Genomic DNA, 17,938 nt, shown 5'->3' with positions numbered 1-17,938 from the left:
AGCCGGCGCGTGCGCATTACACGGGTAGGCATTATACCTATAACGACGACAGTCGACAGTAACAATATGCCGACTGTGTGCGTATTCGTGGAACTCGAAAACGGTTTGTACGGAAAAATGCGTCGAAAACCGACGATTTGGAATACGGCCACGGGCAAAACAAATATTTGGCGAAAACTCGCGAGTGCGCCCCGCCGGTCCCCACTGCGCACTCTGACCGGCTGATCAAACAGCCGCAGACGTCCTGCAGACACGTTTTACTACGAATATTTTACGATTATTCTCCTCCCGTCCTCTCCGCGTCCGCGCACGCTCCTCCGCTATCGTTTTTCGCATTCGCTACAAGTAGCACCCACACCACGACGGTACTCAACGATCGTAATAAATCATCGATACGAAATTGATAAAATTCACCCAAATTAAATCGTAAAAAAAAAAAAAATAAAAGCCCATCGCCGAACGCCGTCCCAGATAGGTGACTAATCGTACACGCCGGCGCTCAACGTCCGAGGAGCCTACGGTTCGGGCGTCGTATGTTATTGTTGTTGTTGTTGTTGTTATTCACGACGATGCACTCGACCGCTGCGGTTTTCGTAAATACCGCGTGCATTATGTGCATTATTTCTACACTGGGCCGCGTGGAACCGACGACCGCGGTGATTACGAGAGATGTGAACGAAACGGAAATGTTCTACCACGAAATTCGCCCGGAACTCTTTAACTGGACCAACGGTATTTTGGTGTTCGATTCGAACAGTTCGAATAGGTACCGCCATATAGCTTCTCTTTCAGACAGTTTTGTGCTTGATTTTCGAACAATCTAGGAGCAGACTCCAGGTTCGTGTTCACGCCGTCCTTACAAAACTACCCAGACTTGCTACATTGGATATATTACAAATTCGACGACAAAAATAGACACGGATACTTGTATGGAACACCGCCCACGGACTCGTTGGACCGAAAAATCCTAGTAAAGAAAACTAAATTAAATAATGTTATTCTCGCAGCTATTGGTACAGGTATAATGGTATTAGTGGACAATAATTTCCCTACGGCCATTTTCGGCATAGTAAGACATTTTCCACCCATATTTTTATTTCGATATACCTATATTATTAATTAGTAGGTACATAATATTAATGTAATAAAATGTATACAATTCTTATTTTTATTTTTATTTTTTTTGCTTAATTCATTTAATTATTTACGTTTTCACGTGATTTGAATTGATATAATTCAATGTTAACATGTAAAGATGTTATCCTAATAGTCTGGACCAGCGGTTCCCAAATTTTTTCTCTGCCGGACCACTTTGAGAAAATAAAAACGATCGCGAACTAATCTTAAAAAAAAAAAGGGATTAATCTTAATTGCTTTTCAACGATAACTATTTCGACAATATAACAATTATCCAGTATTTTTCATGTAATACGAAAATATGACATCAGCATTTTCGTTTTACTTATTTATTATTTTTATTGTAATTATTTATTTTACTTTTTGTATTTTTAATTTACGATCGCGGACCCCCTCCGATGTACATGCGGACTACAGTTTGGGGAACATGGTCTTGATGGGAGTTTTGGATAAAAAAAACCTTTACATGACTATTAAACGTTGCAAAAATGTCATCTTATAATTCTAAGCAATTGATGGTACCTATACACATAATAATATAGTAATACAGACCATAAAATACTAAAATAATTGCAATGGGTTTTCGGCTTTTGCAAAATATATTGCGATTATTATAATACACGTTTTAAAAAGTTTTACAATATTAGGAGGGGGGGAGAATGTCCTATTTCAAAAATAGCCTTGGGGGGATATGTCCGCCGTTCAGGTATATCATCTGTAAATCGGAACAAATAACAGTGATTATTTAGTTAGAACAATCAGAAACGTGCATAATTTCTAAGAAAAGGTTTTATTGATAATAATAGTGTTAGCACGCTATTTTTAATTAAAGTTTTTAATATTTCATATTACCAAGCATTATTTTTGTCATCTTCGTGTTTGTTGCAGGAACAACCATAAACTTTTGATATTCAAACAACGGCCTGTTGTATTTCATTTTTTTAGAATTTGATGTAGTCGTACACAGGGCCGTATTTAGGGGGGGAGCTACAGGGTACTGTTGCCCCGGGCGGCTTAGTAGGAGAGGGCGGCTATTTTTTTTATAATTCAAATTTGTATTTTGTATAATGATTAATGAGGCGTATTTATTTTTTTTGCCTCTTATTGGTGTCAAATTCCTAAATACGGCTCCGGTCGTACAGGATGCTTCTTAAAATTTTTTAGTGTACACACTTAATTGACCGTCGTATAACAGTGTATGATAGTAGCTATTTTACAATTATCATAGTTCGTAGTTTAAACGAGTGAAACAGGAAACGACCTATTTTCCGGTACACGAATTAAATAAAAATATATTGTTTGCCAAGATTTCCCGCAACAGCAATGAGACATGCCTTCATATTGGTGTTATTTTCATCACGAATCATTTCTTACAAAATTATCGATTTCTCTCGTTCTGCATTCTTATATTGGCGGAGACGAACTGTGAACTTCCACCGTATTTGTTAAGCTATATATTCCTTCACAATAACAATGGGTATTTCGTTTTATTACATTTGTATTTTTGTTTGTCATTATTTTAGTTGGACATTATTGGATTAAACAAAAAAACATACCAGATCGAGACACAAGTCATCCAATTAAACATCCTTGAAAAATCTGGTAAGTGTTAATGATGAATTGCGCAAAGTAATTAAGTTTGTTTTTTTTTTTTTTTAGACTATTGATATTAATATAATTACACGAATAAGTATTTCTTTCACAGAATATGCCACGAATGAAGTAAGATTTAAGATTAATAACTTGAATGTGGAAGACATGTTTCACGAAGAACGCATACCATACTTGTTGGATATATTCAGACAAAATTTATGGCTGGGCAGTAAAGAGAACCTGTACGTTACGTTTCTAGCATCAGCTAGTGATCTGGGACAACGATTACCACTAGACCCAAACGATACAGAGGGGTAGGTACAATATACCAACTGCTAAATTGTTATTTTAATTGAGGAAAATGTCGAATGTTTAATTTTTCTAATGAGCACTCAAATAATGTATATGTCCATCAGCGTTATTGTCAATTTGGGAAGCTCATCGAATTTTTCAACAATGCTATATGATCTTCAGAAAGAAATTAGTCCGTTGCAAAAAATGAATAAATGTCCCAAGGATTTTAAAAGAACGAGTGTTGAACGTTATTTTCGAGCTAATGGTTTCAATTTGGACTGGTGCAGTTTCAAACTTGTACGTAAAATAAAATAATTATATATATATTTTTTTTTTTTTTTAAGCAGAAAATAAACACCAAGTTTATGAAATAAATTAATACTCAATGCATAAAATGCATTATTCAATATCCATTTAATTAAGAGAATCATTGGCAGACAGTTATTTCAGCCAAAACATACCAATCTCTTGTCCATCATATCATTCTGATTCACCTAGCTAATCTAATCCAACTTTTTTAACAGATTTGACTTTGTTTTATGCAGGGCGATACTTTTATCGATGAACAGCCATTATTTAAAAAAACTTTTAGATACTTGCTTCTCTACAATCATACAACATTTAAATTTTTTTCACCCTAATGTTTAATAGTAGAAAAATTATTAACTTTCGATTTTTAAATGACAATCTATGTTAATAATTGAATAAATTAATAAATCTATTTTCATTAATTTTCTCGTTAAAAACTTTTCAACTTTCAAAAATCCATTGGCAATTTATATAGCTGCTCAAAGATGGGTGGTTTTTGGTGTTATACATACGTACTACACAATCAGCACAGTCACTTCCGGTGAAACGTCATTGCGCCCGTCCTACATTTTTACATGCCAATAATGCAACACGATCAGATATAGTACCATTTACACACCAAAAACCACCCAACTTAGAGCAGTTATATATCACCGACAGATCAACGAAAAATTAAAATTAAAAAAAAAAAAAAAAATAGCTATAAAAGTTGTTTACATTTTTAATATCGGTTCCAGTTTGAAAATCAAAAGTTGATAGAGGTTTACCTAACAAATATAAGAGTGAAAATATTAAAACTTTACAAACATCTAGAAAAGAGACTAAAAAAATAAAAATATTTGGAAAAATATCAACTTTTTGATATAATAAGTGTTCAACGATAAATTAATCACCCCATATTATCTGCTTGAGATTGGTTAGTGACTGTCAGTGTAGTGTTATAACATTATACAACTTATCCCAGTCCCTAATTTAATTTGATGTGAAATTATTAAAACATTTGATTCAATCATGGAATCAGGATAAATCAATAAAAAATTTCCGAGTTGATTGTAAAATTTTCTTCACTTTAGGTAGAGTTGCCTATCATAAACAAGAATCAGACTATGAATGTTCAAGACAAATTACCTAGCACAAAACAAGCTGAAGAAAACGTTTGGGAATTAATGGAATCTCTACAATACACTCAGTCCATGCATACAGATGCTTCAAAATTTATTATTACATTATTTATTTTTGTAATTTTTTTAATTGGAATAACCTTTAGTATTGGTGTATGTAGATGGCATAAAAAAAAAGATATTTTCTTGAAAAAATAAAACAACATTTATATTATTTGAATTGTTTTATTTATTAATAGACATACTCTTAAATATATTTAACACACTTGATTTGTTATATATTTGACACTCTCTCAGTATGTCAATTTTAAATTGATTTTAAACATTGTCCAGATTACAAAGTTAATTTGAGTAAATAAAACATTAAAAAGTTTAAAAACTTGAATATTATATGTTTTTACAAATTAATTGAACTTAACCCACATAATATTAATCAATGTAGTTTATTGTTTAGTAATAGTAGATTAGGTTTTTATTTGTTTTGTTCCCTAATAATTCTTTACAATAAAAATAAGTAAGTTGTTCTAAATAAATGAACATATGTACTTATGTAAGTTAAGAACAATATAATTTCAAAAACTAATTATCAAACTAAAGTATTAAATTTGAGATAATAGTGCTTAAATTTTTCAAGGAAAGGTTAACATCAAAAACGCTTTGATAAAACTTTCTATACAATTTTAACTAGAAAATATGTTAATATTAAAGCACAAAAAAGAAGAATAAAATAAAGAGAAAATGGAAGTTAAAATAATCGTTATACCATTTACAAAATAGATTATCAGTTGTTTAAAGATTTAAAATAAGAATGATTTTTTTTTTTTTAAGTAAATTAATCAAAGGAAAGTCAAAATTTTACTTATGAAAATTGGCATTCAGTAACAATAAGTGTCTGAGTTTGAGCAGTTTCAATACCATTTGGCTTGATACGCACATTTTGTAATGATCCCATGACGTCATCTTTACCCAGATTAGAAGAATTACTGTAACGTAAAAATGCAAAACCTCTAGGACCTCTCCAAGTAATATGCCTAAAAAATGGTATAATGTTATCTTAAATATTTACAGTTTATGATAATATATTAATTGTACATACAGTGGTTTAACTCCACGTTCCATTAAAGCAGCCTTCAAATCACGCACTCTAACATTATTTGCAATATTTCCAACTTTGAGTACAAATTCATCACCACTAGAAGATCTTGAATAATTTGGTTTTTCATTTGAGTTGTAGTAACCATATTGGTTGTTGTTGTTATTGTTATAATGAGGTCTTGATTCTTGAACATAGTCTCTCTGATAACATTTCAAAAAAATTAATTAAGAGTTTATTCTTATTATTCAAAAATAAAATGTATAAATGCTATACCTCATCTGATTGTGATGTCATTCCATTTCGATATTGTGGTGGACGGAAAACTCTAGAATTGGTGTAATTATCTTGACGAGTTGCAGAACCCTTAGAATAGCTGTTACGACGAGAAATAACTCCATCATAAAAACTATTTTGACGAGACAATGGATCATTGGAGTAACTGTTATGACGAATGCCATGATGATTGATTCCACCATTTTGACGTGTATCTGGTCCATTAAAGTTATGGCGTACCATAGGGCCGTTGAAATATCTAGTGGGACGAACAGTTGGACCATTCGAATATCTATTTTGTTGCATAACATCTGACCTATTCGAATCATGATGATGCGTTCTGCTATTTGACCTTGTGCTTCCATGATAAGATTGCCGCTCTTGAGAATAACTGTTCTGACGATAGTTTTGTGAATAATATTTTCTTGGACTATGTATATAATCTCTTTGAAATTTACGCCCAACAGACATATCACGACCATGATCTTCACGATCAATATAATCACGCCTAGTAGCACGAGAAGTACTACGAGAGTTATATTTATTATAAGATTGATTAATGGATTGTTTATCAATATCATCTGAATTAATACGTTTGCGGGACTGTTTTGGACGAGATCGACGTTTATTTTTAGGAGTTCCAATGGACACAACTGGTGAATCAGCTTGTGTACCATTAGAACTTTTAGACTCAGTTACTGTTACTGGCGATGTTACAGTTTTAGCAGATTCAGATTTTGTACGACGTTTGTTAGGTTTTTTAGAAGAAGAACGAAATTCTTTTTTGTCATTACGTTTTTCAACAGAACTACTGCGATGTTGTTGACTGGAAGTAGATTTAGCACGTTTAGGTTTGATTTTAGAATCAGTATTTTTAGAAACAGGTGCTAATGAATGCTTAGAAGAAGATCGACGATGCTTTGATACTACATTATCTTTAAATACTGAGTCATTGGTTTCAGATCGAGTTGAATAACGCTTTTGACGATATCTGGTTAAAAAAAAAAATTTTTTTTAAGGTTTTGAAATGAAAAATGAAAAATGAAATTTTACCCTTTAGGTTTTTTGAATGTTTTTGGTGAAGGAGGTATTTCTTCTGGTTCACTGTCCACATCTTTGAGAGTACAATCGAAGTCATTACTTTGTTCTTGCTTAGTACGTAATAATTGCAAGGGTGGCATTTCTAATAACCTCCGTTTAGAAATGTAATTCCAAAACACATCCTTGGGACGATCAAGACGACTCTCCACCCGTATGATTTCTTTAGATGTAATAATTATATCTACAGGTACATCATAAGGCTTGAAAATTTCAGTCGGAAGAGTGTCAAATACCTTTAAACAAGGAATACAATTTTATTTAATTTAGGCGAAAATAATTAAAATATTTCAATCCCTAAGTTTCTAAATACATAAATAATGAAAAAAAATTGTTAGGATTGGAATACGAATATTATAATAACACATTCACTAGGGAAAAAAACACAATGGGAGAGGATAAAACAAGCCACTGGATGTAGGCCTAAGGAAGTTCGCATTCTAAACCTTTTAACATTCAAATAACAGCGGAGTTATGACAGCTAGTAGTAAATTTTATGAAAACATGCTTTTTTTTATATAGCTGTAAGCTACGCAATACTGCTAATGCTAATTAAATAATAAATATCACATACCTGTACATCATGTACAATAGTAACTACTACAGTTTTATCAGTCACCATATTCATAGAACTTAAGATGACAAATTCTAAATCACAAAATCCATCTCCAATACCAATTCTGCGACCTAATGATAAAATAATTCAATAATATTAATTAAAAACAAACAAAAAGTTTAGATATTACCTTTTTTATCAACAGCAACAGATCCCAGAATAATCATGTCTATATGAATGTCATTGTTTTGATCCAAAGTTATTAATTTATTTCCCCATTTACGAAGTCCTTTTTGAGTACTAGCTGATCTCAACATTTTTACTGATGGTTCAGCAAATGGCACAGACACATTTTGCAAGAGTCCTTCCTTCAAACGAAGCAAGGGGACTAATAATCTCTTACCCCACTAGAAAATTAAGGTTTAGTTTATTAATTTTATTATTTTACATCTAATATAACAGAAAAATTTAGTTAGGAAATTGTAATTAATGTTTTCCTTTACATTAAATTAAAAATATAAAATAAGAACTCACATTTAGTGTCAGGAAACGAGCAGTTTCTTGAGCTTTATCAGGAGTGACTTGGACTGTTTTTGATTTTTTAAATTCTTCTAACTTTTCTAATAATAGTGAAACGTTATTACATCCTTTGAAATTTGGTATACGGTTAAAGCAAGGCTTTGGAAATATAACAAGAGAGTGTTCTTCCATAAATGCCCAAACTTTTTGACGAATATCTTTCTTAGATGTCTGCTCTAATATGACACTATCATCAATGCGCACTGGTTTATGTTCTAAACCTACATCTATTGCAAGATAGCTATCATTTAAATTACATTGTTTGGTTTCATTTTCTTTAACTTCATTTGTATCATCAGTATCTATTATTTCTTTTGCATTTGACTCCACACTTACATCGTGTTTTACCTCTTCATTAGAGTCACTTGTTCCATTTTCTACTATTAGTGAATGTTGTTCATTAGAAAGCTTAGGATCTTCAATTTTTACATCATCAGAACCGTTATAAACTTTACTTTTATCAGTTTCATCAGATTTAATGTCATTACATTCTTTGGTTGATTCATTTTTAGGAGAAGCTATAAATATATAACATACAGAAACATACAATTCAATGAATATTCAAGGTAAATCCGGTAAATACACAATCAAATTAAATTTTTAAGAAAAATATAAAACAGTATGCATAATGTGGGTAAATCATATTATGTACTCATACATCACAAGCAATAATTGGAAATATGATAATTATATTGGGCACAGAAGTAGTAGGCTCTAAACCAGCAGTCCACACTAGAATTTTAGAAAGGACCAAATATAATTTTTGAAAATCACTTGTACCTAGGCCATGTACATTTTTTTTTTTTTTTGTAATATTTATTTTTATTTGTTTAATCTGTATAAAATATTTATACAATAAGCACAAAAAATGGAGGTATACACATATGAAAGCTTGACTGAAAAAAACTATTTAATAATAGTACTTCATGCTTACATTTATAAAGATAATAATTAAAAATATAAAAATGTACAACTTTTCAATGACTTTAGTAAAGAATAGAAAAAAAATAATAAAATGAAACGGGATATTGCTAGAAAAAGTTCATGAATGACACAAGTGTTTCTTGAACTTTGGACTTTATAACAATACATATACAATTCAATTTTAGTGTGGGCCGCATTAAATTTGTTTAAGTCTAGGCAAGTAATGGAGGGGGTGACGGGTGACCACTGCTCTAGATCCAAAGGTATTCAAACTATTTCATCATCTGTTGGCAAAAATGTTTTGACTCAAAATGGTAAATGTTAAATTATTTATAATACCTCATACATAACTATTAGACATCAATTTTAATAAGAAAAAAATGTTATTGATAATTATTAATAGAAAACTGATTAAATGTTTTAAGTTTAGAATAAAACAATGAATTAAAATACATTATCGCCAAAATGGTTATTTTATTCCTCTATGCCACAGCTTCCCTTACAAATACTCGCGACACAATTTGAATACCTCTGTCCCAGTCAATAATCAAATATTTACTAACCCAAAGCAGTAGGACTTGTTGGTGATGATTTTGACACTGGGCTCTTCAATGATTGATTAAGTTTGGCCTTATTTGATTGAGCAAGTCGTTCAGCAAGACTAGGGGATTTATTACTTCCTGGGCTTGATTTAGTTGAAGATGGGGAACGTCCAGATTTTGACGGACTTGATGAAGCACTGTCAGATTTTGAATTATCATCAGAGGACTTTGGGCTCTTTGGAGAACCAGTTGCAGTTTTTTGTTGACTCATGTTTCCAGAAACTACAAGTTTTGGACTCGGTGGATTTCTCAATTGTAAACCTTCGTTAGGAAATTGTTGTAGATCTAATCAAATTAAAAGTTATTTCTAAATATTATATTCAAGATTTTATTAAAATCAACATGAAAAATAAACTAAATGCTTACATACCTAATATCTAAAAACTTATAATTAAGTTTCAAAAATGTCACCAACACTCTCTATCTCAAAAGAGAATAATTAACTAGCTGACCGATTCATATCAATGCTGTGCAACTCCCATAAACTTCCCATGGAAATTTGTTAGCATGATCATTGATCATATGGTTTTTGCGTCAATAGCGTCATCCACAAAACACAAAAAGTAATAAATTCTCTTTTGAGATAGAGTATAATCTACTTATCATTTAAAAATCTTAAGTTTTAAATACAAAATAAAATATTAATTTAAGAGAATGCCATACCCCTACAAGTCGTCAGTCTTACAAGACTGCTAACACTTTAGTGTTCAGCAGTTCCAATTTTATTAAATAATAAAACCTTATTTCTAAGAGATGTTTATGAAAGTTTTAAGCAATTGAAATTTTCTATTAGGTTAATTACTTTTATCTATTTAGAGAAATAACACAGTGGCTGTCATAGTTGGTTCTTCTACGCAAATCCACAAGACAACCTTCAGTAGCGAATCAGTCTGATGGCAGGGTTTTGTATGGAAATTAGCAGAATCAGTGTTCTCACACTGGACAGAGTACAAACATTACTTATTAGTTGTTACTGACATTACTATATCATTCAAGCTGATTTCTACTTATATAAAAAACAAAATTAAGTATTGAGCGTTCATATTATATTATTATAGAAATCAATGATTACCATTTCATCTTCAATATTTATGAAACAAAATATGTTATATTAAACCATGTCTAATGTCAGTAAATATGTAGATACACAAATATGATACGAATAATAAATTATTGAAGGGAAAAATAATATAATTTATAATTGGTACGATGATACTTTGAAAATTGTGGCAAAACCAATTAATAAAAACTAGCAACAAGGATAAAAAAAACTAAATCCTTGAATAGTCATTAGATATGTGGCGTTGTTAAAGAGGGGAGTCATAACTCGAATGGTGGAAGTTCGCCCCTGTCTGTTATTAAGGTAGGACATTTTGGCCCCCAGTAACAATTATACACACTTATTTACCTACCCATTGGACGTTTGGTCCCCGGTATGTAAAGTCGCCAAATGTAAATCGTATTTTTAATTTAAAAATGTTTCGGTTGGTGAATATTGCGTTAAGACAACATTGTATAACTCAATTTTCTTACAAAAATTATATTTAAGAACAATTTTACGAATACCTATGTCGATGGATTTTATCTTAATCGAAGGTCTTCTCTTATGGACAGATGATTTATTGCCAGACTATTAATTATTAGCCGGACAGCGGGAAAATGTTAATACACCAATACCTAGCGTCTATTAATATTGTGAAGACTAAAAATAATATTTTTATACTGTACCTATAACATAACCTACCGGGGGGGGGGGGGCAAACGTCCTACGGGTAGGTAAATAAGACGCGCGTGACTCCTGGGAGCCAAATGTCTAAACATCTCAATAATAGACAGGGACGAAACGTCCATATTTTACGCACAAACTCATGCTACATCGCATAAAAAAAAAAAACCAGCCACATTGATAATTTTCTAAACGGTCGTCGACAAAATCAAAGTGAAAAAGACGACGCGGGTCTGTAACACAGAACAAGTACATCATAAATCATAATAATATATCTCATGCCAAAATGGCGGTGTGAACGAATGTTTGCGCGAGGCGAGTAAACAACGTAAAACGACGACAATATTGTAAAATAAATAAACAGAACAACCGAAATATTATTAAATTTTTTTATCGCAGTGTAGGTATAAAATAAGAATCTCAAGATCAATTTATTTTCACTGTACTTACGCGGTGTGAAAACACGCGCGCGCGCGCGACGGGCGACGTCAGAGACTTGCACAGACGGCCGCGGTGGTCCAGTCGTACGGACCGGATATTTCGTTTTGCATACGAAGCGCGATTGGAATTTAATTAATAATTATTAACGATTTTTACAATAATTATTATCGGCAGCGGGTTTATGTTTTTTTCTTTCGGTTTGTTTCGCGAGAGGAGCGGGTAGGCGGCGGGTGGTGACGAGTTAAAATGGATACTTACGGGAGTTGCCCATGGTGTGCCGGCCAAAGGTAACCAGATAAATGTGTGCGCCGTTGGACGTTGCCGGCGGCGTTACGTGTGCGACGGGAAATCACTGGCTGTAGGTGGACGGTATAGTGGAGAGGACGCACCGAACGAGAGGAACGCAATAATTATTCTCACCCTCCTCCACCTCCTCCTCATAAGACGATGGGTATCGTTGACTGTCGTGACGGTGGCGACTGGCGGACTGAGAGCGCGGTAACTCCGTGGCACGGGGTCGGTTTGTGTCTGAGAGACGGGTTGGCGGCTACCATCGGACTTCGGAGCGTTCGGACTGAAAGCTCCGACCCGCGCCCGACGCGGCGGCGGCGGCGGCGCCCCGGGCCAATGGGAACGCTCGACGCGGCCTCGCGGCACTCGTCATGGGATTCCCGACTCTCGTCCGTCTATTTATAGAAATCGCACCATCGCACCGAGCCTATTCGTAATTACATTGATGTCGATATAACATTACAATATTTTGTTATCGCGTACACGCGCGCCGTTCTCGATTGCGGATAACGAGCGGTTTGTTGCGTTTTTCCTAATAAATAATTATTATTTTTACCTATCGTCGTTATTATAATATTATCTACACGGCCGCTCTGGCTAGCTACAAGTTTGTAACGTAAATTACTGATGGAATGATTGTTAATTATGGTTCGCCAAAAATACCCGTAACATTCTTGATAAAATATAATAATTACACGTTGACATCGACGTTAAGTTTTTAAATATTGTCGACGTAATATTAATATTCATTGAATTATAAATTTTGAAAAACATGATTATTTAATAATAATACCAGGTCTTAACAAATATGTATAATACATTATAATATAGAAAACTATGATATACCTGTAGAATGTAAGGCGGACGTAGGCTGTATCTTGTTGCCTAAAGACAAGACCGTATAAATTGCTATATTACTTTTTTGTTTATTTACAACACTTAATTATCACTAGTATCTATAAATGTTGAGTTTTTAATTTTTTTATAAAAAAAAAAACAGTAAAACCCAAGTTATGTTGGTCACTATTAGTAATGTACAAAAATATTGAATAACGTGCTTGAACGAAAAACTATGATACCTATTGGATATCTTCTTGGATATGTATTGAATAATCTATTTGTTTGGGTTTATTTTTACATATGTTGAAAATTTTGAATATTATATTACATTATACTTTATACATTTAGGTATACTTTACATTTTTACAATTTACAAAATTATTTTCACCTTAAAAGTAAATACTTCATACCGACGTTCAGTAGAACGGTATAAGTCTATAAATAGGTTTTTGGTCTAAATAGTAAAATATTTTATATTAGTTTCAATTTTATTTTATAACTTAACTCTGTAATCTATATAGAAAATCACAATCATGGCAGTGACAACTGACGGATATACATACTTTCTTCAAGTGCTTGGGTACCAAGCGCGGAGGCATATCTATGGGGATATTTGGGGTTACGAGTTTATGAAACCCCATTGAGCGATTCAGCCAATCATGTATAATTTTTACATGAATTAAACTTTAAAGGAAAATTAATTTAATTTTAAAATATATAATATCATTATCTATTGTCATATCAAACATATATAAATATGTTTGTTAATTAAAGTTAAAGTTTGTATACATAATAATATATTGTATACTTGTATAATATTTCTGATACCACCTATTTACCAAAATCCTAATAATGCCACTTATCGAGTCAATTTGAGTAGGAATTAAATGGGTATTTTTTTTATTTACTTAACATTTTTACTAAATTAACATATTATTGTTTCTCGTAAATAATATTTCAGCTGTATAAATACTAAATTAAATGATTAATATAGGGAAAATCTAACTATTAATTTTATCGACTTGATATTACAAAATCGAGATTGTAACTGTCTACACGAATTAGTGATTAAAGCTTAGTGTTTAAAGCTTTAACCCATATTGGTAATATGTACTTATCTGAACTCTAAAGATATTTATTTCCGTTTTACTTAATGAAACTTGTCATGATGTAATTCTCACAATACATTTAATTGATACTATCAAATATTTTATTTTTATTATACATTATGTCTGATGAGACTATATCTACCTATGTAATAATTAAGATAACGTGTTGGCAACAGGACTGATAAACAGGGAATGTATAATATTTAACACTATTTTTAACACGCTATAGTAAATGTTGAGACTGTCTTAAAATTTAGCACATGATACATGATACAATCTAATTCTTTTTCTTAAAAGAAAGTCAGTCAACAAGTCAATCATTTGTTTTCTCTCTGTCACATGTGCAACATAACAAATTTATGTTTAGCAGAATATGTTATTACTTTTAATATGCGAGTAAAATAGCCCATTATATATTTATATAAAATTTATATCTAAGAACATTACGCTCATAACTTACAAAAAAATTAAAATAATATGAAATGGCCAACTTTTGCACACATGATACAATAATAATAGGCGAATTCACTTTTATATTATTGTTTATTAAACGCCGAAACGGTAATTTTACATAGTATTACAAATATGGTATAGTAGGGTAAGATAGAATACATAAATAATTAATTGGATACAGAAATCATTTAGATAAAAGTATAAATAATTCAGTTTATACATGTTATAATATAAATAAATAGTAAAATTTTAGTTATAATAATTAGTGCCCTGACTGCCTGAGGATTATTGGTTGTTTGCAGCTCTGAGCAGGTTGGGACATAGAGTTGGGATGTTCAAAACTTGCCTTATGTTGGAATAATCATGATTTTTGTGATAAATTTTCATTTTGAAGGCAATAAAGTTAAGATATCTATTAAAAAAATTGTAGCATACTGTTGGTTTTTCAAAAAGTAAATTGCATTTGGTATGTTGTACATAGGTCATAGAAAGAAAACTAATTATAGTGTTCTGACAATGTACTATATATGTCATATTCACTCAATAATTTTTGTCTTTCATAGCTAGTATAATTAAATAAAGAATATATCAATGAATTAATAATTTGTTATGTAATGCTATATAATATAGAAGTATATAATTATATACTTAAAATAAATTAATTTAAGTATTAATTTATATAAATAAATGTAATATCTAACCAAGTATTGTAAATTAATGGTAAAAATTATTTAACATTTTAAATTTTATATGTAACATAAACCGAAAATAAGTTGAAAGATTTAAAGAAAAAAACAATACAATCATTATTGTATAGGTGTATATTGGTGAATATGAAACAATAAATAATTATAAAAATTGTTGATTTCGATTTACTAGATATAAGTTTATGACTGTGATTATTGAAAAATTTAAAATAGTTATTTCATAATTTAAAAACTATAATAATTAATAATTGCTGATTTTAAAACCCCTCATTAAATATTATAATATACTTATGGTAATGATAAATTTTTAATGTTTCCACTAAAAATAACTTAAAATAGACATCATTAATATATGACTACAATAATAAAGTCGTATCAATATATCATAATTCATAATACTTAACAGCGAATATAAAAGTTAACTATATTAACTATATCAGCCAAAGAAACTTTTAACCAACTAATGACTAAACAATTAATAATTAAATAATACATTTCATGATATAATTATAAAACATTATTTAATATTTAACATGTTAACATTTAAAAAAAAGTTAGGATAAAAACGCGTGTAATAAACTCATATGAGTATATAATGATAAGTGGTTTTTTTTTTAATTTACTATACATTATTTTATTTGAACCATAATGATATTATATATAAATACATTTTTTTGAAATATAAACTAGAATTTAAAGTTCGTTTAAAATAAACAACAAGGTTATAATTTGTTGCTAAACTATTATGTATTAAATATAATTTTATCTTCAAGGATCTATCAATTAAAAAAGAATAAATATATTTTTTAAATAACAATTATTTTATACCCATATAAGCAATACCGAATATAACTAAAATATTTGTAAAAAACCCAAACCACACCACAGAATAGATTAAATGCGCCCAGATGTTACTTTTTAAGTTACCGAGAACATACATATTAAAATTAATACCTAAATAATATATATTTTAGTTACCTATAGGCTATAGTGACTTACATATGACTTTACTGGGTATGCATTAAACTACAACAGAGCAAAAAAAAATGAAAATTGATGAATAGTTACTTACATTATATCTTCCGAGTAGGTAATTTTATTGACCACTTCACTTCATCGTATATTATCAACAAATGAACCGCACAAGGTTAAACCGCGATAGTGAAATAAATTATAAGATGGAATTTTGTTAAATTATATTTAGAGAAGTTATCGAAACTTTCTGTAAATTGTCGTTATACATACCTGATGTTTAAACGATTCACAAAATCCCAATTAAAATGTTGTGTTTTGTGCAACGTATATCGTATGTTCAATTGTTCTAAATACCTATACATATACTATTATATAGGTTTGTCGTATATTATAATTTCTTAGTAACCTCTATCTATCAAATATTTAGATGATTAAGAAATTACGGTTGATATTGTTTGCAAATTTAATTTGCCTTCTTTTGCTGATAACACCGCCACATACGTAGGTACTTATAAATTGTTATTTTTATATAATATTGTATTATATAATTGTACAATATAAATGCTTGTATATATAAAATATAAGTGCAAGTAGTATAATACTCAGTGGCACAAATCATTTTATTTTTGCTGGGGGCAAACCACCTAGAAATTAATTTACAATATAATTATTATTTATGTAATCTTTACCAGCTGGCAGCTACTAAGATCCGCTAAATAAGATACAAATCACAACATTTATTTATTTATTGGAGGGGATGGCAGGGGAACGTTTCACCTAGCACTTGGAAATTTTATCCATAACCATGATTTATCTTGTGTTCAGCTAATTATTACAACCACAATCATTTATATCATTATATATAAATGTAACTACTATAATAATATGTGTAAGTAAGTAACTATTTTATTTTTCAAACCTTGTCTTGAGACAACTAAGTGATTTTTTATTCCCCCCTCCATTGAAAATGTTTGTGTACGTCACTGCAGGAAGCCTATAAATATTAATACTTATTACTTATTACTTGACAGTAAATGTCACACACAGTATGTACCTACTGACCGTAGCTTGGAATTTAGGATTTAGTGAACACGAAAAAAAATACAAAGTTATTAGGTAGGTACAGTCATTTAAATAGTTTCCGAACAATATTCCATCGTAGTTATAAGGACAATCTAATTGTTAAGTTACGAGCCGGTACTTAATTCATGATGTTAAAACAAATCAGGTACGCAATCAGAATAAATAATTGTTTGTACGAATTCGCGGGTATTATTATCCTAATATACGGCTGAGCTTTACTTTTACCGTGCACATTAAAGTTGTATACAAATAATTCAGACGCCATTTTCAAAAAACAAAAGTCATTCCATATAATATTGTGATGAAGTCATCGTTATCGAATGCGAATTATTTTATGGCTAAAATGTTACTCAGTGGGTGTATCGATTACGTGTGATGTGATGTTGAACTAAGAAAATATTAATATACTTCCAATGTTCATTGCTACTGTCATCTGTCACGTGCGTTATATTGTTCACAAATCACTATCGTGTTTTTTTAAGCCTAGAAAGTTTTAAAGATTTTATCCGTTTTATTGTTCATATTATGGAGACCCGATGCATATTTTTTTTATCTCGGTCTTGAGTCTTTAAATTTCCATTCACTGGTTTCAATAGTGTGCTGTCCGTTTTGATATCACAGTTTAATCGACCTGTAATCAAACTTCTGGATAAGAACACCATCTGTGCTTAAGCGTCGGCGAACTCTTCGAAATTTTAATTTTCAAACGAGTCACGGGTACCAGAGCTTGC

At 30.9% G+C, this 17,938-nt stretch overlaps 2 protein-coding genes across 5 annotated transcripts; one reads left to right on the top strand and one right to left on the bottom strand.

The window, feature by feature from the left end:
• The first annotated feature begins 85 nt into the window (after positions 1-85).
• Positions 86-4,668, top strand: Scgalpha (sarcoglycan alpha). Of its 2 annotated transcripts, none has more exons than XM_089228963.1 (6): positions 86-732; positions 825-970; positions 2,661-2,739; positions 2,843-3,044; positions 3,147-3,321; positions 4,407-4,668. In XM_089228963.1, the coding sequence occupies exons 1-6, from the start codon at positions 534-536 to the stop codon at positions 4,650-4,652; spliced, it is 1,047 nt and encodes a 348-aa protein (XP_089085089.1). In that variant the 5' UTR covers positions 86-533; the 3' UTR covers positions 4,653-4,668. The 2 variants fall into 2 exon arrangements, with proteins under 2 accessions (XP_089085089.1, XP_089085090.1); XM_089228964.1 differs by having other exon boundaries at positions 4,411-4,556.
• Positions 4,669-5,000: 332 nt separating this feature from the next.
• lost (methenyltetrahydrofolate synthase domain-containing protein lost) lies at positions 5,001-16,329 on the bottom strand. 3 transcript variants are annotated; one of them, XM_089228960.1, is made up of 9 exons: positions 16,222-16,329; positions 9,544-9,867; positions 8,012-8,574; positions 7,668-7,884; positions 7,496-7,608; positions 6,877-7,157; positions 5,824-6,814; positions 5,551-5,750; positions 5,001-5,485 (listed from the first exon to the last, which is right to left on the bottom strand). In XM_089228960.1, exons 2-9 carry the CDS (start codon positions 9,791-9,793, stop codon positions 5,314-5,316), a joined length of 2,787 nt encoding a protein of 928 aa, XP_089085086.1. In that variant the 5' UTR covers positions 9,794-9,867; positions 16,222-16,329; the 3' UTR covers positions 5,001-5,313. The 3 variants fall into 3 exon arrangements, with proteins under 3 accessions (XP_089085086.1, XP_089085084.1, XP_089085087.1); XM_089228958.1 differs by lacking the exon at positions 16,222-16,329 and adding an exon at positions 12,008-12,316; XM_089228961.1 differs by lacking the exon at positions 16,222-16,329 and adding an exon at positions 11,759-11,777.
• Between the last annotated feature and the right edge of the window lie 1,609 nt (positions 16,330-17,938).

Source organism: Diuraphis noxia, unplaced genomic scaffold (assembly GCF_037042655.1).
Source record: "Diuraphis noxia isolate RWA-SAM2 unplaced genomic scaffold, SU_Dnox_SAM2 contig0005, whole genome shotgun sequence".
NCBI lineage: Eukaryota > Metazoa > Arthropoda > Insecta > Hemiptera > Aphididae > Diuraphis > Diuraphis noxia.
The sequence above is the reverse complement of the archived record's forward strand: the minus strand, read 5'-3'. Positions and strand labels throughout refer to the sequence as shown.

Bases quoted from the DNA above. Each gene is read 5' to 3' on its own strand.
- Scgalpha (XM_089228963.1), top strand. From the start codon at position 534: ATGTTATTGTTGTTGTTGTTGTTGTTATTCACGACGATGCACTCGACC. The intron at 733-824 runs GTATTTTGGTGT...CGAACAATCTAG, and splicing joins ACTCTTTAACTGGACCAACG to GAGCAGACTCCAGGTTCGTG. The intron at 3,322-4,406 runs GTACGTAAAATA...TCTTCACTTTAG, and splicing joins ACTGGTGCAGTTTCAAACTT to GTAGAGTTGCCTATCATAAA.
- lost (XM_089228958.1), bottom strand. The intron at 8,575-9,543 runs GTTAGTAAATAT...ATATATTTATAG, and splicing joins AACAAGTCCTACTGCTTTGG to CTTCTCCTAAAAATGAATCA. The intron at 6,815-6,876 runs GTAAAATTTCAT...TTTTTTAACCAG, and splicing joins ACATTCAAAAAACCTAAAGG to ATATCGTCAAAAGCGTTATT.